General features: G+C 37.6%; 1 protein-coding gene across 2 annotated transcripts; it reads left to right on the top strand.

Annotated features, from left to right (window-relative positions):
- The first annotated feature begins 4,051 nt into the window (after window positions 1-4,051).
- On the top strand, window positions 4,052-15,377 carry LOC149010760 (ubiquitin-like-specific protease ESD4). 2 transcript variants are annotated; one of them, XM_089161765.1, is made up of 9 exons: window positions 4,053-5,243; window positions 5,332-5,417; window positions 5,500-5,593; window positions 5,754-5,852; window positions 6,177-6,269; window positions 6,384-6,503; window positions 9,822-9,925; window positions 11,238-11,310; window positions 13,421-15,377. In XM_089161765.1, exons 1-9 carry the CDS (start codon window positions 4,428-4,430, stop codon window positions 13,481-13,483), a joined length of 1,548 nt encoding a protein of 515 aa, XP_089017891.1. In that variant the 5' UTR covers window positions 4,053-4,427; the 3' UTR covers window positions 13,484-15,377. The 2 variants fall into 2 exon arrangements, with proteins under 2 accessions (XP_089017892.1, XP_089017891.1); XM_089161766.1 differs by lacking the exons at window positions 11,238-11,310; window positions 13,421-15,377 and having other exon boundaries at window positions 4,052-5,243; window positions 6,177-6,244; window positions 9,822-9,908.
- The last annotated feature ends 7,686 nt before the right edge of the window (window positions 15,378-23,063 follow it).

Raw genomic sequence — 23,063 nt, 5'->3', positions numbered from 1 at the left:
CCTTGTCAAGGGGCCTTTGTGGCCAATAGACAAATCACAAATAACATTTTCTTGGCTCAGGAAATCTTTCATTTTATGGGAAGAACTAGAGGGAAGGTAGGGTTTGTAGCTCTCAAGCTTGATATCTCTAAAGCTTATGATAGAGTAGAATGGAAGGTCCTCACCAAACTTTTTGAATTCCTTGGCTTTGACCAAAACTGGTGCACACTCATTGACAAGCTAATCTCATCAGCCTCCTTCTCAATCAAACACAATGGTAGCCCTTACTTCTGGTTTTTAGGATCTCGGGGCTTAAGATAGGGATGCCCTCTTAGCCCCTACCTCTTCCTCTTCATCATGGAAATCCTGTCTACTATTGAATGAATACAGATCTCTCAACTTGTTTAGAGGTATCAAAGTAGCAAGAAGAGCCCATGAAATCTCTCACCTCTTCTTCGCTGATGATACCTTTCTTTTCTGCCGAGCAGAACTGGATGATGCCTTAGCCCTAAAAGCTATTCTAGAACTCTTCTCTGACATTATGGGCCAAGAAATTAATTTTGAAAAAAGTGGGGCATTCTTTAGCGGAAATATACCCTCAAGGGATAAGGCTGCAATTCTCTCTGCACTAGGTATCAATGAAATGAAAAAAGAATCTGTTTATTTGGGTACAAAACTGATCCATGGCAGGTCTAAATTGAAGGAGCTACAGGTTGTAATCAATAAAATGAAGAAAAAAATGGCAAACTGAAAGGCTACGAACCTATCTTTTGCAGGGCGAGGAATCCTGTTGCAATCTGTTCTCCAACCACAATCAATGTACCAAATGAAATGTTTCAAATTCCCAACTGCTCTGTGCAAGAAAATTGATTCCTTATGCCAAAAATTTTGGTTAGGGAATCCAAAAAAGGAGAAACAACTGACTCTCATTTTATGGGATCGATGCTGTGAGGCGAAAGATAATGGTGGGCTGGGTTTCAAGAAAATGGAGGAAGTTAACAAAGCTCTCTTACTCAAGCAAGGATGGAGAATGCTAAAGAACCCCGACTCATTATGGGTGTGGACACTAAAGGCAAAATACTTCCCAAACACCACACTATTTGATCCAAAGGTGAAAAGAAATGGATCATGGACGTGGAATATTATCAACACTGGAGAATATGATATGGAGAAAGATAGGAAATGGGAGGAACACATTTTTTTGGTTTGATCCCTGGATAAAAAATCCGAAGATCGTACACAACTAGAATCGGATACAAGTCGATGGGAGAGAAACAATTCAATAGCTCAAGTGGTGGATTCACTCAATACGCCCAACAGGGAGTTGCCTCTTCCTCTAAACTTTCATCTTTTCCACCTCACTAACCTCAGTCTGTCAAATGAAAATGATACATGGATGTCTCTGATCTCAAGTAATGGGGATTTCTTTGTCAAAATGGCAAGAAATACCCTTACGCAATTAAGATCGACATCTCTTTCTTCTACTTACACCACTTGGTGGAGGTTCTTTTGGAAACTACCCCTACACCCCAAACTTAAGACCTTCTTTTGGCGTCTTTTAAATGCAGGATTACCAGTCAAGGCAATACTTGCACAATGGAAACCAATATTCTCAAATTGCGAATTTTGTGGAAATTGTGTGGAATCTGCATGGCATGTATTCCTTTCTTGTGAATGGACGAAAAGGATTTGGCCAGCAGGACCACTCGGATTGCGAACGGAAAGACTCACAAATTCATCGATCAGTGATCTGTGCAACTCCTTTATCGCTGACGTAGGGAGGGATAAGGCATCAAAAAGATGGATGGTGTCTATTTTTATAATTACTTGCTACTTCATATGGAAAGAACGGAATAACAAAATCTTTAATAAAGATAATCCCAACCCCATCAGAATTCTAAACAACATAGCAAGGTGGATCCAGGATTTAAACATCACAACACAAGAAAGTTTTGAAACCTCACTTCACCAAACACAAACACAGCCTTCTGAACCAAATACTTGCTTTTGTAATACTTTAACTAACTTAAATCTTTGTCCAACCTTATTGTGTGCAGGGGTATATAATGCAGAATTAGGTAGCACAGGATGGAGTATGGGAATAGTGCATGAAGGGCAGTTAAAGCTTCTACGCACAGGAGGATTAGGAAACGGAAACATCGTTCACGCACTCTTGATTGGATTAAAGAAAGGGATACATCATGCATTGCACCAGAATATTAAAATACAAGATATCTGATGCAACAACAAAGAAGTTCGTGATTTACTCATGCCAATTAATCACATCAAGTGGCCAATATCTCAAGTCCCAATTTTGCTAAACATACTAACTAACATTAAGGATGCAAACCTTAATGGTTTTTCTGACACCATACTCCACCAATGGCTTTTGTATTTGGCATTTAAGTCCTCTTTAGACTTTAGATGGTCAAACATTATAGACCCTACTACCTTATGTATTTGCTATCTTAATTAATATCAACGATGGCTGCTTTTGTGGTTGGTCTTCAACGACAAAGTTAAAATAGGCAAGATGAAGGTAACGGTGCTGTTTGAATTGAACTGGTATTGTAGGTAATATAATAATGTTTTTTTAATTATTTTATTTTTTAATTCAAGTTATATAATAATGATTAAAAACGATGATTTAGGTTTAAGCTATAATTAATTTCTGATTTAATTTAGTTTTAAAAAAAGAAAAAAGAAAAAAGAAGAAGGAGTTTTTTATATGTCACTCATTATAATGGGGGCGGAACTCTTAGTATCTCATAGTAGTAGCTTAAATTACATGGTGTTCACTTGCTAAGTTACAAGTTGCACAATATTAGAGTTTTATTCTAGATTCTATAAGGACATAACAAATGATCATATTGCACTCAATAAAGTAAAATGACATAACTATCCCAATTTAATATCTTCCCATACCCAACCCTTAGGTGGTGTCTGCGTACACCTCACTAGGAATAACCCACAATTGCTGTTGGAAACCACCCACCCCTCTTTTTGCCGGTGACCACTGCCCCTACTTTGCCCTGCCGTGATAGGTCACTATGTTTGAGTGTGTTAAAACGTTCTTTTGTTAGAGTATTTTATGTTCGGAGTTTGTTGTCGAGCTCTGGGTCTTGAGTTCAATCGTTTATCAAAGAATTGATTATAATTTTTTTTTGGGTTATGACTGATGCTCAGAATGTGGTCGTCGGCAGGGGTGCTCTAGTGATTTTGGCAAGGGGGGGGGGGGGGTATGTTGAAGCGGTGGCTGCTGACTTTTGGCAATGTGTAGGTAGAAGATGTTTTCCCTTCACCCACCTAAGGGTTGGGTATGGGAGGGCATTAAATGGGGTTAGTTATGTCATTTTACTTTGTAGAGAGCAATATACATTTGTCACGTCACTTAACAAAATCTAGGATGAAACCCTAACAGTTGGGAAGTTGTAATTTTTTTTTGAACCGAAACCGAGACATATCATACATTCCCCAGATATTGGTGATGTTTCGCAAAAAATTGCTGAATCAATTGATATATTGCCGATATCTCAATTTCTTGCAATATTTTGGCGATTTCTCACAACTTTTAGGCGATCTCTCTTGCGAATCTATAGTAGAATCTTCAAGGTTAATGGACAATCTTACTAATTCAGTCCCAATGATTCAAGTCTCAAATGACAATCTGCAAAATGTGGTTAGGGTGGAGTATTTGCATAGAATAATTTATGAAAATAATTCAAATTAAAAAGACATTTTGTAGCAAAATCTTCAAATCAATGGGCAATCTTATAATTATATCCCAGTGACTTAGGCCTCAAAAGGCAACGTGCCAAATGTGGTTAGGAAAGAGTATTTGCATGAAAGAATTTATGGAAACAATCTAAATAACGAATCGATTTTATAGTGGAATCTTCAAGGTCAACGAACAATCTTTCCAATGATTTATGTCTCAGAACATAACGTACTAAGAATTTATCACATTTAAGAAGTCCCAATGTGTTTATTGGAATAATTAGGTTAGATTTCAAATATAAGCTCAAAATAACATAAAATACCCAAAATAGGGGGTTGAAATCTGGCCGAAACTGGCCTAAATGTCGTCCAAATTCGCACCTTGTTCAGAACTCAACCGAATTGGATCTGAATTTCGGAAAGCAGTTGGATCCAAATTGAACCGGAACCCAGTAGGTGACGACAATTACGAAACGCAGTCTTTCGGCCATCGGTGACGCGGGAACGCATAGCTGGGTGTTTCCCTGTGAATTTCTCAGGTTCTGTTCTGCCCTAAATGGCAAACTCGAGTTAAGGAATTGCAACCATCTTTTTGCCATCTTTATTGCTGAAATCTCACCGATAAGTCCTATTTGAGGATTTCGTCGCTGGTTACGTTTGGTTGACTGGTAATTCGTAGATGGGCTCGTGTTACAGTCCTGTTAGTGTAGCTGCTAGAGCTTCGAGCATCCATGGCTGCCCTAACTATCAATCGTGATCTTGGTGATCTTTGCTTCAGCTTGAGTAATGCTTACTTGAATAACTACAAGAATTCTGAATTTCGACCTGACCTTCATCCCTCGAAGAAACCCACAATTTCGTCTATGCATACCAGTGCAGACCGGAAGGTAAGTTCGAATTCAGCCTCTATCATCTGTCGGTACCCTAAGGAGTTTAAACCTTTCACTAGAGAAGTTCATGGTCCTTGTCGGAAAGTCAGGTTTTGTCGCCCAGCCAATGTGATCAACGAATTCCTGCCTAATCGAGTCAGCAATAATCAAGAGGCGATCGGTAAGATGGGGAATTGCATAGCTTTCCTATACGATGGAACAAGATCAGACGCTTCACGGCACTCGAAACGGGACAAGATACCAGTAATTGATGTGGATGCGGAGTGCTCTAAGAATGTAATTTCTAATGGCTCCAGCATACAAGAAATTGAAGCATTGGATGATGGGCGAGAAGCCTGCTCTGTGGTTTCGGACTGGCGTTCGAATGACTGCAATGCTGATGTTCTTCCGGTGGGATCCAATGTAAATTTTCCGACTTATGATCGAGAACATGGCGAGCAGCTGTCTTCTTCCACGGTGTCTGAGTTGACTGAGGTGCATGAGGTGGAGAAGATGATGGCGTCTTTGTCTGTCAGTCCTGATCTTGGCATGCCTCCTCACAAAAGATTGCACGACGCTGCGCGGAGACGGGATCCCATATTGCGCGAGTTGGATTTTCATATCAAGCATCAAGAGAGAAAGCGATTACAACAGAGTCAAGAAAAGAAACCGGCGGAGGTAAAATATCTTTGCATCATCTATCCTTGTAAGTTTCACCTTTCTTCATTTTTCTTGTTTCCCATACCATTTCTTACTTTTATTCCAGAGAATACGATTACCGGTAGAACCTTTTGTTCCTCTGACGCACGAGGAAGAGGTTGAAGTCTCTCGTGCTTTATCGGATTCTAATAGGTAAAACAAAGTGCCAATTGCCGTATATTTCATCCCATTTGATGGCCGAAGATGTTTATGCATTTGATCTTCCACTGCACAGGTGGAAGGTCTTGGTTGCTCATGCAAATTCTAATATCGAAATTACAGTAGAAATCTTGCGGTGCCTGAATCCGGGTGCTTGGCTGAATGACGAGGTGGTTTTCTTGTTTTATGTATTCAGTCTTACAGACTTTTGTATGTTCGACCATGCAGATGTGCAGTTGAGTTTAGTATATATCAAATAAGCACAAATATGAGATGCTAACAAATTCCAACATTATTTTTTTGCTCTGCATGTAATTGATTCTTTGATAGGTCATAAACGTCTACCTTGAACTATTGAAAGAGAGGGAACTAAGAGAACCGACGAAATTTTTAAAGTGCCATTTTTTCAACACTTTCTTCTATAAGAAGGTTGGTTAACTGCTTTTGTTATCTACTTCACTGCTACAGATATATGTTTTAGTTGTTGGCTTTAATGTTTTCTCGGCACTTGTTAATGCTCCATACCATTGTTCTGTTGATCAATTTGCATTTCTTTGAATGTCACAGGCTTACTTAATGGTTATTCTTTGTTCATATAATGATCAGATGAATGTACTTATTCAAAACTTAATCCAAAGGCTAACCTATTTACTGTGCACTTCAGATGCTCTACCTTCCCCCCCCCCTCCTCGATTACCATTAATATAATTAGTGTCATTAATATTTATTATTTTCATTTGTTCTATTTCCTAGTTGATATGTGGGAAAGATGGTTATGACTTCAAAGCTGTGAGAAGATGGACTAACATGAGGAAGATAGGGTACGGCCTTGTTGAATGTGACAAAGTAAAGCTATTCTCCTTTTAAGCATCTATCTTTCTCTCTTTGATGGACAACTGTTCAACTCGTTAATATGGATAGGTGCTTATATTTATGTTTTTATCGCCAAAATTCTTGCAGATATTTGTTCCTATCCACAAAGACATACACTGGTGCTTGGCTGTTATCAATAAGAAGGATGAAAAATTTCAGTATCTTGATTCTCTGAAAGGCAGGGATTTCCATGTGCTAAAAGTACTGGTATGTTTGGTGTTTATAATTTATTAAAGCATATATTTTATATGTCATGCAGAAGAGGTTCAGTTAAAAACCACTCTGCTTGAGTAGGATCATTAATAGTTGCTGCAGGTCATCAATAATAGAATCAAATCAGAATTGAAGGCAAAATACCAAAAATGGAAAGTACCATATACTAAGTAATCTGGCTGCAGAAGCTTGATTTAAACTTTGATCAATTGTTGTAGGGGTTGGGTAGGTCTTTTTGCTTCAAATTTCAGCCTGTTGTGATGGTTGATTGTTGAGATATAAATGGAGTCAAAACGAGAAGGTTTGGGAAGATCTCTCAAACCTGTGGGTGTTACAACCTTAAACTAGGGATTTGTGAGTTTCCTTGCCAGAATCAGCCCTTCAAAACTCAAAACAAATTCTGATCAGTGGTTGCTTAATTATGATCTTCAGTACTCACGGCAGAAAGACTGAATCATGGGAACTGCAGAAGTCTTTAATTGATGGGTTACAGCTTTATAGCCTTCGGAACTAACTGAGCATGGCTTCTGGTCTTCTGTTTGAGTTCTTATTGAATTTTTGAAGACTCAAACTGTAGTTTCAATGGGGTTGGTTAAGCAGGGAAAATATAAGAGAATTAGAGAAAATAGAAGAAGAAAAGGGTAGGGGGATGATCTATCTCAGTGCTGGGTCTCTCACCTGCAGCTGTCTCAGGTCTCAGCTGTTGAACATATTTACATAAACAATGGGTGCACGGCCTGCAAATCTGATTTCTCTTAAAGTCTAATCGTTCCATTGCCATGAAAGAACCTTTTTGTAGCTTGGCCAAAGCTTTCAAAATTAGAAACTACTTTTTAAGGAATGGATCTCAACTCATACATAGGAACTAAAATAAAAAATATTTCTGTTACCAAAATAAATAGAAAATATTTAAATTAGGAACCAACCTGGACTAGAAACTCTGCTTTGTAAATCTGCCAACAGTGCAAATCCGAAGCAACAAGAATTAGAAACTAATAATTATGAAAATTATAAAACTCTGTTTGGTATAAGTTTAAGTTTATGTTTATTTGACATAAACATAAATAGATGTGTTTGGTATGATTTATGACCCTTATTTCTCATTAAAATAAATCGATATAAGCATGAATTCATAAATAGCTCAAGGGTTGTTTATGATTTATCACTATAAACTGTTAGTTTTTGTTTATGCCGGTACCATTAATGAACATGTGCAGATTGCTTCTTTTGTAGGGGTAAAATGGTAAAATTAACAAAAATTGGGGAAAATTTTCATTTCTCTCTTTCTCTCTCCAAGCTCCACCTTGTTCCCATCTTCTCTTTTATCATATTTTAGGGGTTTCAAAACTATTCTGTACCCATATAATTGAACCAAAGCAACCAAAACTGAATTGAACCAATCAGAATGGGGGGTGAAACATCTAAACCAAACCAACATGAACTTATTGGACCATGTTTGGATATAGACTTTGTAAACCAAAACAAAACAGGACAGGAACAAAGCTTTGAATGCTGAAAAGAACTCTAAAATATCGACTAAATTTCTAAACCAATATAATCCAGAAAGAAACTTAAAATTTGAAATTCACTGAAAATACACTTTTTTATCATGCTTCTAAATTTATTTACTAGGTAATCCGAAACCAACTCAAAACCATATGGATAACACATAATATTATCCATCCAACTATACTAAACTGATTTTTAATTATATAATATACAATATATATTATGTCTAGTAGTAACAAAATGGTTATTGTTTATAATCCACAGCCTATTATCATAATTGACTATTCATAAATAGGTCATACACTTATGCGAAAGAGAATGTACGGCTGCAAAGTTACTAAACTGCCGTCAAACTTTGCATGTAGATCCCATCAAAATCTTCTAGGAATATTTGCACCAAGGTGTAATAGGTTGTCACCTTCTGCAGGCGACATCCCACTGTTTGGACTTCTACATGGACACCCTTGGACATCAGGCTTAATATGGACAGAAGTTCAATGGGAAACCTTTGGCTGTTTGATAGTGATGGGGGTAGAATAGAGACACTAACAATGATTCATGTTAGTGTTTGAGGCGCTTTTAGGTATGCACAATGCAATTAGGGTGAAATTTTTTTTCATTGGTGAGGGCCCTGCAGTGATCTATGCTAGTTATTGGATGAATGTGGTTGGTCTCATTACATGAATAGGACTATGGTGCCACTAAAAAGAGTGAATTCAGTGCCGGAGGTTTCCACACAAGCAGAGTCCTACCACGCAGGGGGGGGGGACTGAGAGGCTGTTTCGATGCCTTGACCTCAGATTATGATGCCATTGAAAATGGCAAACTTGGTGTTTCCCAAGCAGAGCCCCTGGGGGGCAATTTTACTATGACGCCATTGTCTGTTAAATTGTTACTTTTCATGGAGTGGAAGTCTACATTCATCCAGTGGCTGTGTGCACTCTTTTTCCAAAAGTGGCTTTTTGAGGAAATCCATGTACGAGGAAGTTGCATTAGATAGGCCGTTGATCTATTTGGTGGAGGTCTAATTGATGAGTCTACGCTGGTTTTTCATTGTTTGGTAGTTTTAGTACCATGTTCAATGAGTATATTGCGTGAGTTTGGGATTCAACTTGGTTGCTCTCCGCCATGTTGAATGAGCCTTGCTTTGTACCTTCATTCTTCTCCATTTTCATGGTTCTTCCATTGCTTACAAGGAGTAGAGTCTTATTAATGATCCTTATATGTACAAGATAGATTCATTTTACAGATTCATGTTTGTACACCTTTTGCCAAGCAACCAAGTAATATCTACTGGCTTCATCCCTATATCCCTCTAGGCTCCATCTAGTTGGAGGAGGGAATGGAAGAATGGGAAATGGAGTTAAACCAAAACAAAAGGGGTTGCTTCTTATAATCGTTTCCAATAATAATTCTCTAAGTAAGCTCAGCCTCTTTGCTAGTGGCATTCCACTGTTGAGTCAAGACTGCATTGATGGGGTCATGAGTTTCACTGATTTTGAAAGAATAGAAGTTAGTTCATTATGATACCCTTGTCTGGAGTGTCACTGTGGCACATCTGACAAAACCCCAATGTATCTGGAAGAGAAATAGAATGAGGAAGGGATTAAGTCTACAGCAAGCCTAAGAAAATTGTATATTGGGTTCTCAGAAAATAATCAGTTATGACTATTCCGGGCAACTACATTTCAGTATCTTGAGTATCGCTACATTTGGAATTTGTAGTTAATAAGTTTTTGCTATGCTTGTCTTTTAATTGCATTGCATGCTAAAATCTGTATCTTTATATTTATTGTATGCTAGGCAAGATACTTTGTCGATGAAGTGAAGGACAAGAGTGGAAAGGACATTGACATAAGCTCTTGGAAGCATGAATGTGTTGATAGCCTTGCTGAACAGCAGAATGGGTAAGTATTCCTCCTTCAGATAAATGGATGCTGTTTATGTTCTGGAGATAAGTTTTGATTGGTCACTCTTAAGTAATCTTGTGAGGAATATGAAGAATTGATTCTGTGGAAGGAGGAAATTTATAGGCTCGCAGTTCTCTTACTTCTCTTATGCTTATCAGTATTCTAGAAGAGACAGATTATTCTTGTAAAGAAAGTTGCAGATTGCTATCTGCTTAGCTTCAGCTCTCATAGTTTGATTAGAAAAGGAGTTCGGGGAACTTTTCAGAGCGGATTTTAGAGAATATTCTAAATGGAAATAGATTCAGAATTCAGGTATTTACGCACAAGGTATAGCCCAGAAGGGGCAAGAAGAAAGTAGAAATTGCATGGGATGCACAATTCTTTTACAAAAAGAATGACAAATCATAACTACATTTCATGCCTTCATGGAACTTTGACTCCTACTAGTAGAGGTGTGTAAAAGGAAATGTTTATTTTTGGCTTCTCAAGAATGCAGCTGTCTCTGATTTTTCTTTGGGCCTTAACATTTTTTAACAGGACCATCTCCTTAAGTATATCTCCATGTATACATTATCTTACTTGATGCTTTTTCTTGAAATTGCTACAGCCAGGACTTGCATATCTAATGACTTTGTCCTGCGTCCTGTACATGTATAATGTGTCTCATTTGTAGTTCCTTCTGTGCCTTACGTGACTTTGCTAGCTTGTTTTTTACATCATTGACATCGACACTTAGTACTCCACATACCTAAACTTAGAGCTCGACAAACATCTACACTTAGTGCTCCACCAATGTCCGGCACTTGCGTAATGTGTGTCTCATTTGTAATTTCCTTCTGTGCCTTCTGTGAATTTTCTACCTTGGTTGTTGCATCCATAGGTGACTGTTTGAATTATTGTGTTAAGAATAGGATCCCCTGGATTGATGAAAAGGGACTAAGTTGTCACCTTTGTGGTCTGAGAAATGGCCCTATTTTACTTGATCAGTGACCTGACAACAGGTCCCAACTAGCAAACAGTATCAGCTCTGAGGAAGCCTCAAGAAGAGGAACTGAAAGTGTTGCCCCCAAATACAGTACAGTTTACATTCTTGTGTTGTTGTTCTATTCAAATGAACATAAAGGTGACGTAGAGACATTTTAGGATTGGCATCACAGTGTACGTTGAAACTTAACTGTGAACTGACTTGTTTTGGGACGAAGGTTGGAAAAATCATTGTTATTGAGCTGCTACTTCAGTTTTTATGTTCTCTCTATTGAGTGTATTTCTATCTATTGCCATGATATCAGAATTTTCTTCTCCTTAACAGGTCAGATTGTGGCATGTTCATGCTCAAATATGTAGACTTCTATAGTAGAGGTCTGAACCTCTGTTTCAGTCAGGTAATTTGCTTTTTATTCCTTATTGTGCAAATGGTTTCCATAGAAAGTATTTTGTAAGTATTCATATCAATATTCTCTTGCATGATATCTAGACTCTTTTTCAAACTGCTTGTTGACACTTCCATAAACCAGTTGGAAGCATACATAGGCGTGCTGTAGGAGTTACAATTGGTCTATCAGCTTTGCTGCTCAAGGCAGCTCAGAAATGAACTTCATGTTGTTAAGAGGCATTCTCCAATCTAACCTGTAATTTTAAAGCACATTGCTATGTTCTCATTAGTGATACCATCTATATTGCACCTAGAGAATGGACCTACATTCTCACATATATGGTAAAAAATTCGAGGGAAACTCAAGTTTCGACCGGGTGAAAATGGGAAACTTAGGTAGAAACTTGGAAAATTTCGAGGAAACCGATGACTTTTCCGTACAAGTTTTGACAGGTTTTAGAGAGTATTTTGGAGTGGGATTCTGTATTTAAGCTAATTAGAGTATAAAGCACACATTGGTTATATTTTGCTAAAAAAATCAATGTAGATATGTCATTCAATGTACATAACATCAATGTAGAGTTGTCCAAAAAGTATATTATAAACTTAACTACTTAAGCACATAACATTCAATATATAATTTCTAACTTCAAAATAGTTGACAATAAAAGAAAAATACAACTTAGTGCTAAGAGGAGTGCCAAAGTGGATTCATCCTGTGAGCTGAGTAGTACTATGCCTGTAACATCCTCTCATCCAATCAACAAAAATAGATATTCCATGACATTTTATGCCTATGGTTGTCAAGGTAATTGACAACTGTAACTTTATGAGTCTAGTCATCAACATGCTTAAGATAACCAGCCTGAGGGAATACGCACTTTGGATAGGGAAGTCTTGATGGAGGGGGTATTTGGGAAAATATGAAATAAACAAAAAAATTGAAAATTTGGTAAAGCTACAAAATTTACAGGAAATAGTCTCAAGTTTCCAAGAAATTTCCCAAGTTTCCCACGAAATTTGGGAATTTTTTCCTCATGAACCAGCTGGTCCAACTGGGTTGAACCAAGTTTCGACAGGTTTTGAGGTTTAGACAAGTTTTGACGAAATTTCTACAGTTTCGATCGAAATTGAGGACTTTTTTTCGGTCTTCATGAGTTTCGTTTCGCATTTGAAATTTCGAGAAATTTCGCACATTTCAACTGAATTTTGTACCATGCTCACATATATCCATGCATGATTATATAGGTTGTTTGCTTCAATTCTCACGGTTCACTAGGTTTAAAAGGTTTATGAATGTAAGTGAGCACTTGCAATTGCATACTTGGGTGGTCATATTTCTTTCAGTCATTTTCTACATTAGATTTGTGGAACAGGTTGTTTGCCGTTAGAATTGTGTATCACACACCATGACACTATGTACCCATGAATGAGATCTCTCAGACAGAAAGCTTTATTAACGATATTAATATTCCTGTGAACATACCTTGTGTATAGTGCTAAACTGGGCAGTACAAGAAGAGCTAGCGTTCAAGTAATGAGATTCTTTTTGGCCCTGCTTTTGGTCTGGAATATCTCCCAGATCAGGCCCACAGATTTCAAGAGATCAGTTATGGGCAACAGTATGAACTTTTTGTCATGCAGAAGGGAATTAAAGTTTAGGGGCCAAACCATCAGTCCATTTAATTTTCTTTTGGGCCCCGTGAAACTTGAGTTACTGGCTGAAGGAGTCTAGAAGGTTTTGAGGTTCCACTTTTTGGATGTTTTTGTTAATTAGTGATGCTATCTTGTTTGATCAATACAACTGCCACCCATAAAGGATGCAGTTGTTCCCAGTCATGGTTAATTATTCTATACTGTGCCAGTTATGCTTCCTTGTAAAGTGTGGACTAAAAATGACAGAATACAAATACAAAAGAATTCCATATTTACAAATTGGTTTTCCAGGCAATAGGTTTCCACTGAACGAATGGTTTGTGATGTTCTTTTTAGTCTTTTGATAGTCCAAAAGATGGCTTCAAAATAGCTCTAGAACAGTGAGGATGCACTCTCTGGTGATCAAACATGAATACCATCATCCATATGTTAAGTTGAATGTATATGTGCCTTTCAATTTGTAGGAACACATGCGTTATTTCCGGCTGAGGACTGCAAAAGAAATTTTGAAGTTGAAAGCTGAGTGAACTGCGAAGGTCTAATCCGTTGATGTGGCTTCAGGCAAATTTGCAATTAATAGAGTATAGATCGGTGGGAAACATATGAAACCAGTGTTGGAGGGTTGAGTAGGGGCATCCAGCAAACCTGGAGGAGCTAAAGTACTTGTGCAGCTCAAGCATTTTCACTCTTCTGCATGGAAAAGCTGCCTGACACTGACGAAGCTTTAATTTTCTTGTATGGAAGAAAATGTAATTGCTACTTGTATATAACATAAATATCTTAAGTTTTAGTGGGGTTTTCCCCCCTCCTCAGGCATGGGTTATTATTTGTTTTCTGCTCTCTTTCCTCATCGTTGTAACCTTTACTTTATTTCCTCAGGCACCCTTTCCCCATTCTCTCCCCATGGCCATTTCCTTCTTCCCAAGGATAGGAGTTTTCTGGTTCAGGAGGGTTGGTTTTTGTCCCCCTTTTTTTCGTGGGGAGGGGTGTTTTGTGAGACCTACAAAAAGTCACAACCTTACAAATTGTCACTTTTGTTTCAAGATGATTTCATTTTGTATTTTCTACAGGCAAGCAGAGAGACATGTTATTCACTTATTCTACAAATGGTGACACTGTGACAGTTCTGATAAGGCTTCTGTTTGTAGAATTAAGTTCAACTGAAGGTGCGAGAATAATGCTAGGAGAGTATTACAAAGCTCAGGCAATCAGGTAGTGGAAAGCTAGTCAGCCCTTCCAGCTAAGTTGACCATTGTCTGGGCCAGGAGGATTTGACTCGATTTCAGTCAATGTTAGAGGAAAGAGGACAAAAGGCAATATAAGTGTCAATGGGGATCATTTAGTTTTTGGTACCAGATACAAGGGGAAAGTACACGGTGAAGGCTTGAAAGGACTTTCTAGGCTGCACAAGTGGGAGCCTGGGAGGGTGTCTCAGACTTCTGTTCGAAATGTGGCTAGCATCTTCAAATAAGCCTACCCAGATTACCAGGTACAGAATTTCTGTTTGCATTGACCTTTTCAATTCTTACCTCTAGCTGTTACATTAGCTAGACCACCCATTCCAGCTTTGAATAAACAAATGAAGCTCTGGATTAGAGAGAGTGGGAGTTAATACAAGAACTAAACCTAATCGCTCCATCGACCTCACGACTCAATGATATGATCCACAGTTCCTTCAGGTGATCTGCAATGAGAACACTTAAGGATCCGTAGTGATTTGAACTTTCTTAGGTTCTACTCCCAGAGCATAGACCCTTCGTTATTTGTACAGGTGAAAGTGGGATCTGCTTTGTTCTATTTTGTTTGGTCTTGGTGCATCTCCAAAAGGGGATCACTTTCTGTACCAACATTCAGTCATATGTGCACTGTGATTGTGGCTTTTTTTGCTCGTTTCCTCCTTCATGATGAACTTTGCCTAGTAAGGTAATACGTTAACTCTTTACTTCATTTTTATCTTTTTCTTTAGCTATTATTTTTGTTTAGATTTTCATTTTATTGGATGTAGTTAGTAGTAGTTGTGACTCAATAATCTTACTACTTATTTTTCTTTTTCAGTATGAGGGGCCTTTTATATGTTGGAGGAGGCGATATTATATATACCATTGGGGAGAGTTGAACTCATGACTTTTTCATTAAGAAGGGTTGATCATTTCCAACCCAGCAACCTTGTTATCAATCCTACTAGTTGCTTTGTACACTTTAGCTTGATTGGTGTGCTTGCTGTTGTGGCTGGCTTGTATGTTGTCCGCTGGGTAAGGTAAAAAAATCTGGCAAACACAGAAAGATGGAAAGCTGATAAATGAATCATCAGAGAGTTATAAAAACATTTTTTTTTGGAATCTCTTCTACCTAGGAATGAGAATCCTCACGGATTGGCTACCTCTATTGGACTCCATTCCCTAACCCTATGGTCATCCACATATTGTTGGGGCAGATGTTCTCATATCCCCTCATGACATCCCAGTCCCTGCCCCCTGCAACCCCTATGACATGCATGACAATATTGATCGTCTCCCCGGCCGCTATTGTGGGTGGCGCTGTCTCCGGGTCCGGCCTCTCCTTATCGAGGGTATGCATCTATGGGCACCTAGCCAGCAATCTAGCTTCATGGTATGCCTGCTCCATGTGTTTGGGGGCATGTAGCCCCGTACCACCCCCCGATACCGTTGGATACTAGGATCCCTCACGGTTAGTATCCCCGATACCTCGATACTAGGATACATACCATATTGACCCGATATGATACATCTCGTTGTCTCTTAAAATTACTTGACCGATACGATACTCGCTACGGATACTTTAAACCTTGCCCTCAACTATTGTTACATCACTTAACAACCACTATCATATACTTAAGTATTCATCATCACATAGTAATTGAAGCATATCCAATCATCATTCACAATACATATCTAACCATAATTCATATGATCTTATTGTTACTACAAGTTACAAGAATACAATTGCATTCGAAATTACAATAATTCATCCTAGATCATGTCAATACATATATGCGAGAATGTATCCGTACCTGTAAAAGTGTAAAAGTGTAAAAGATTACTAAAGTGCAGTTAGACCTCACCCACAACAATTCTAGAGAGTTTCAAAAATCACCTAACATAGGGTTAAAAAGTCATATTAAGAGTAGAAGTCAAATAGAGCAACAACCAACCTGATTGGGCTATTGTGACCTAGCTAGTTGCTTATGGCGGTCGGTTGGGCCAATCAACCGCCCCGACGATCGCCCCTAATATAGATAGTAACTCCAATCCAAAATTCTGACTTTTGATCTCCCAATTTTAATCCAATTTGGGGATGATCTAAATCCAAATTTCGTCTATAAAGCGCCTAACACACATGCCCAAACCAAAACCCTAAAAATTTAATGATTTTATAACCACATCATATCCTTCAATCAAATCAATCCTTTATTCGGATGCAAGGATCCGTTTTTGGATATGATCTAATCAAAATCATTGATGGAAATACCATAACCATCATAATTAACCACCCACAAAATTATGGAGAAAGGATTCACACAATTCAAAGGGAAGAAATAGGTAGAGAGAGTGTGAGATCATCTTACATTTGATTGACTTGCTAAAAGGATCACGAAACACTCGTTATTCACCTTCCAACACATGCTCTCTGACTCCTAACTGTCCATAGTAGTTTCCACAAATATAATATTAAGTAAATAAGACGTGGTTGGCTATTTATAGAGGTCGAGAGCAAAATAGGGTTAGATTCCCATAAGCAAACCTGGCCGGTCCCTTGGGGTGGTTGGTTGATTAATCAATTGCCTTAAGCAACCGCCCCCTAATACTTTTCCATACTTGGGTGTTTTGTTCAACCGGTTGATCCCCAACACAAACCTAACCCTAACCAACATGTGGGCGTGTTCTTACTTTGATTCTGGACATCTTCAATCTCAACTTGACTCCGACTGGTGATCCACTTTTCCTAGTCCATCAGGGTTCCTATAGGTTCTTCATATTCCCAGTAAGGTAGGCTCTTCATCGGTGGAATCAAGATCCATGGGCTCAATAAGGATCCTAGGCTTCAAGTTGGATACTCCACAGTTTATTCCGATTGGATGTTTGGGTACTCGGATCTGCAATACAAATCCGGGGTTAGAAATATGAGGGTTGTTACATGAAAAATTCAAGAAGTCTGACTTCACCCATACTCTGTGGCATAGTTCATTAGACTTAGTGTATGTTTAAGTCTAGAAGACACGTCCAACAACGTGTTCTACTAAGTCTAAATTTACTCACGAACTCAATGTTTTTGTTTTGTTAATATTTGGAATCTGTGGGGGATTATTGAAATTTTAAAATGATTTTACATTGTGAGATTCAAATATCTTAATATTTTATTTGTTTTAGAGCAAATTGCATTGGCACCTCAAAATGGAGGCCTTAAAGCACTGGCCCCTCACTTTATGTTTAAAAAGCATGGAGACCCCAAAATTGGATTTTCATTAGATATATCAGTCCAATTTGTCACTAAAAACCTTTTAGACATTGTTTATTATAGGGGATTTTTTTTAAAAAAAAATAAACAGTGATTTAACTGTTTTCAGTGATAAATTTGACAAATATATCCAATGGAAATCCAATTTTGGGGTCTCTGTGCTTTTTAAACATAAAGTAGGGTGTCAATGCTTTAAGGCCTCCATTTTGGGCTGCCAATGCAACTTGCACTTTGTTTTATTATGAAAGGTTATAGATGATGTTATTCCTTATTAGATGCTTAAATAGCCAATGGGTACTCGATGGAAAGCCTTGTTTGAATGGCTAACAAACAAGACTTGAGGGAAAAGACAAGGGTCTGAGAAGTACCTTATGGAGATATCCCTTTGTAGATGGCTCTTCCTCTTCTATATAATGAGAGGAGTTTCCCTAATGACTCTAACAATTTTAAAAATCGATTTAGACTCTTGGTTTTTTGTCAAAGTGTGTGTGTTTATTGATGAGTTTATGAGTACTACCTTCAAACGTTCTTTGCAAGTAGATTCCTTCCTTTGAAGTGCATGTCATTGGGACTAAGGAGTTGTTGTGTCTTTGATGTGAGGATGCCAATGTCAAACCCAACATGCACTATAAGGGGAGTTCAAATACCTTAAGGAAAAGTATTATTTTGTACCCTCAACTCAACCTATTTGAATTATTGTTATTGTTGTTGTGTGTGTGTGTGTGTGTGTTTTTTTTTATTTTTTTAAAGAAAAGAAACTGAAACTTCATTTAGGTAAAGGTTTTGAGTTACATCCATCATGAACCATAATCTCTACATAGGATAGTCCTATGTGATGATTTGTTAAACTAAGCACCCATACTTTTGCCAATTTTTTGCTTAGATTACAAACCTTAAGTTTGGTAGTTATAGGTAGAATTTTTGCCAAAATAGGAAATAGAGAGGGGGATGGATTTTGACCCAGTTTCCCCTGGATCAGATATTTCGTCATGTGTTTGTCACACCAAATTTGTTGGAGTTGTATTTGCTTCAGCCGTGTTGACTGTATTGCTATCCAAATAGCTTGTAGTTGGTTTTCCAAGAGCTGTCCTTTGAGAGCTATTCCATTGTAAAGTTCTTGAATCTTTTCTTCCCATGGCCATCCCACACTTCATTTGTCTCCTTCTATTTCATCAGATAAGCTTGCACACATAAGGATTGGTAAGAGCCCAAAATTATTTGATGTGTTCAAGCATTTAAAGGGTGGTGATGGTTGTGTTTCTTCTCCATTATTGGTCCTATTTTGAGGGTGAAATTGTAATTCTCCAATCCACATAATGATACTAGCAAGTACCTTTAGTGGGTTTGGATTTTTGTTATTATGTACCTTAGAGTTTCTTTCTATCCAAATGTAATAGCATGTCATACTAATAAAAAATGAAAAGAAAAAAAAAAAAAAAAACCATTTTTTAGTCTCTTTGTCAAGGTCATGATGGGCCAGAAAGAAATTGCACAAGTTAATGAGAGAATTATTGTTTATGAATTCCGTTTGTAGTTCTAATGGTCTCATGTTGCCCAAATTCTCTTCATCCAACTCACGATAAAAAATGTGCCATAGAGATTCCTCATTGTTATTGCACGAATAAAAAAGTTGAATCTTCTCCTGACCATTTAGAGACTATGGCTTTTGTCGGCAATCCTACATTCACAAGGTGCCAGAAAAAATTTTTTAAAACTTTGGGTGAATTGGTAATTTCCAAAAGAATTTTCACCATCTTGAGTGAGGTGTTGGTGATTCATGGTTATATAATTTTGACAATGCTTTCCTGGCTAACTTAGTGGTAAAATTCATCTATTGTCAATAAAAGAGAAAACCATGAATTCGATGCTTGTGATAGATGGAGTGATTGGATTGAATGAGATAAAGATGTTGGAATAAAAATAGCAAGATTCGGATTTTGTGACTCCCTAATTCTCTGTTGATGAGAATTATATACATCCTACACAATGGATTGCCTTTTCCATAGATCAAAGTTTTGATCAACTATCATATGATCCGTTGATGTTTGATTCCATGGATCAAGCTAAAAGTAGGTATTCCTTCCATCTCCAATTTTTCTCAAAACCATAGTTTGTAGCTGGGGTAGAATAGTGGTTATACTCTACCAAATCCATGATCCTCTTTCTTTTTATTAATTATTATTTATTTTTTAACCTTTGGATCAAAGAGTGAAGAGTTTGCATAGTACTTGGCCTTGAGAATTTGTCCCCATAAGGAGTTCTAGTTAATGAGAAGTAGCCAGCCTTGTTTAAGAAGTAGAGCACAATTAATTTGTTCCATTTTCTTGAAGCCTAGTCCTCGTTGTTGTTTAGGTTTGCAATATTTATCCCATGAGATAAGTGTTAATTGTTTTTTATGGTTTGGCTTCCAAAGCCAAAATATTGGGCAGACAACATCCAAATTCCTACATACATTTTTCGGAAAGAGAAAACATTGCATTAGATATATGGATTGAGATTGAATGATAGATTTCATCAGGACTTCTCGTCCTGCATGTGATAAGGAAGATGTTGTCCATGTTGCCATTTTGTTTCCCATTCTTGTTAGAAGAGAATCAAAATGTTTTGATTTGTTTCTCCCATGTAAAAGTTGAGTTCCAAAGTAGACAACATTTTTCATCACTTCCTTGATCCCTAAAATCTCGAGGACTGCTTATTTCTTTGTAGGATCCACATTTTTTGAGAAGAATGCGGCACTTTTCTCAAAGTTAATAGTTTGTCCTGTGATGTTAGAGAAAAGATCAATTGCAACTTTTAAAGCCATCCAATCTTCCTTTTCTACTCTACAAAAGAGAAATGTGTCATCTGCGAAGAAAATGTGTGGAATTTCCGGTGCCGTCGAGGCAATTTTGATACATTGAAAAAGATTGAGGTCCCTATATTCTATCAGGAGTCTGGAAAAAATCTCCATAATAATTAGGAAAAGATAAGAGTTGAGGGGGCAACCTTGTCTAAGGCGTCTAGTCCTTGAGAACCAAAGATATGGGCTTCCATTTAATTTGATTGAGAAAGAGGTTGATGATATGAGAGTTTTGACAAGGGCACAATAGTGGTTGTCAAAGCCCCACAATTGGAACAGTTTGGTGATTATACCCCATTCCACTCTATCATAAGCTTTGGACATATCCAACTTTAAAGCCACAAACCCAGTTTTTTACCTAGTTTTGCCCATAAAATGAAAAATTCCGTGGGCAATGATGATATTGTCATTGATTTGTCTATGTGAGACAAAGGCTCCTTGATAAGGTGAAATAAGGTTTTGGAGGCAGGGTTTGAGTCTTTTAGCCATTATTTTTGCAAGAATCTTATAATTTACATTAAAAAGGCTAATGGGTCTGAAGTCCAAAACCTCCTAATGGTTGTCCCTTTTTGGAATAAAACATAGGAGAGTGTGATTTGTTCCAAATGGAAGGGTGAGATGGGTAAAGAAATTATTGATGAAGGATTGAAGCTCATTGGAGAGTAAGTCCCAATTTTTTGATAAAAATAAGCATTGAATCCATCAAACCTTTGTGCTTTGTGGGACCCATAGAGAACAGGGTATCTTTAATTTCCTCATAAGATGGGGGTTAGGGCGGGATAGATATGTTGTGTGGGATCAAATTAGGATCAAGAGGAGGGAAAAGACCTTCCACAAAATCAAGGTCAAGAGGATTTGAGGTAGTGACGAGGTTTTTCATGAAATTAGCAAAGGCAATTGCAATATCCACAGTATTTCTTAGGATTTGTCCCTCATGTTTGAAGGTCAAGATTCTCCTCTAATGGCAGTGAATTTAGAAGCCATGTGATAGTACCTGGAATTTTTGTCCCCATCTAAAACGTATTTCTCTTTGGATTTTCGAAATCATAACTATTCCTTAGCCCTCAAGGCCCATTGGATTTTGTGGATTTTTTCCAAAATTAGATCCAAATTTGGGTGGTTGGTAACTTGTAAGGTGTCAATTTCACAAGAGATTTGGTGAAATAAATTGTCAATGTTCTTGAAGATGGACCTGTTTCAATTTTGAAGAAATCTGGAGAGATTTGCCAATTAATGTGTAGGTCATATTCATCATCCCTAATCCAGGCCTGTTTTAGGGAATCAGAGAAATCAAGATGTTGATACCATGCATTTTGGAGATGGAATAATTTTTTAGCAGGCAAGGGGGATCCTTTCGGGTGAAAGAGTAATGGATTGTGATATGATCCAAGCATTGGTAGGATTTTCAGTGTTGCCATAGAGTAGAAGGAAATCCAAGTTGGGCATGCAAACACATGGTCTAACTTTTCTTTGACTAGGTGGGGTGGGTGTTGCATGTTTGACCTTGTAAATGGGTTTTCTGAACCTGAAAGTGGTTGAAGAGAGTATCCTGAAATGATTTTGGATAGTAGGGGGAGGGATGGGGTTGGTTTAAAGGCGCTCCCCAATTTGTCTCGGGTTTCAAGACTTCATTGAAGTCTCCTACTATGATAAAGGGGGTGTTGGAGAGTCTCAATGAAGGTGAGTAAGTAGTCCCAGAACACTTTCCTTTCAGCATAGGTAGGGGGTGTATAAATGAAGATTATTACCCATTGAATATTTCTGACAGAGATTAGAACAACAATAAAGGACTTGTGGATGTGAAGGGGTGAAGTTGGTAAATCAAGGTTTTTCAGTAAACACAGTCCCCCCTTAAGTCCTTTATTCTCATAGCTATTGGAGGATGCTATTGGGACAAAGTGTCAAGAAGATTTTTTTAATTTTTAAGAGAAAAGATTCATGGTTTTGACATTTTGTTTCACAAAAGAAGAGCAAATCCAGATTTTTTTTTTTTTTTTAATAATCTTGGATAGACATTGTGTGGTGAACTTTCCGTTGATTCCTCGAACATTCCAAGCAAGAAAACTCATGTTGAGGGTAGGCTCGAATTCCAACAAAATGAACCAATGAAAATATATGCTTAATGCAAAAAACAGAAATGGATCTTCTTTAGGAAACAATAGAGAATACAAAATATCTCACAAGAGGAAAAAATCCAGTAGCCACAATATATAATACACATAAGAGAAATGCAAAAAACAATAGGTATCATACTAGATTAAATTAGAAGGTAAATGTGTAAGGAGAACAAGAAAGTAACACAATCACAAGTAAATTAACATAAGCATTGTTTAAACACATCAAACATGATATTGGTTCCAGTGAATAAATTGAATATTGTTGAACCAACAAAAGAGAATGCTAAACACACAAATAAATTGAACGATACAATTGTCAAAGAAATCACTGTATAGATGATAAGGAAAGAACTTGGGGGCTTCAATCTCTTGTTTTTGGTCTTCATTATGAGGCTGAGGTGCATGTACAGGTGCAGGGATAGGCTGATAGGCATTCATCATTGATTGCATCACATTGTTTTGCAAAAGGCCAAACCTGTAACGCTGGAAAGTTTCCCAAGGTTGGGGGCAAGAAGCAAAGACATAATTCAAGGTGAGATTTAGGGTTTCAACCGGATTAGAAATATCATCCAATTTGCTTGGAATGGTAGATGTCAATGTTGACTTCCATTATAGTAAGAGCAGATGAAGAATACAGATGTCAACTTTTATTTAAACTCCAACATGTAGGAAAAA

This window comes from Hakea prostrata, chromosome 7, assembly GCF_041222555.1.
Source record: "Hakea prostrata isolate BN-2017 chromosome 7, UWA_Hpros_2, whole genome shotgun sequence".
Taxonomy (NCBI): Eukaryota; Viridiplantae; Streptophyta; class Magnoliopsida; order Proteales; family Proteaceae; genus Hakea; species Hakea prostrata.
The sequence above is the reverse complement of the archived record's forward strand: the minus strand, read 5'-3'. Positions and strand labels throughout refer to the sequence as shown.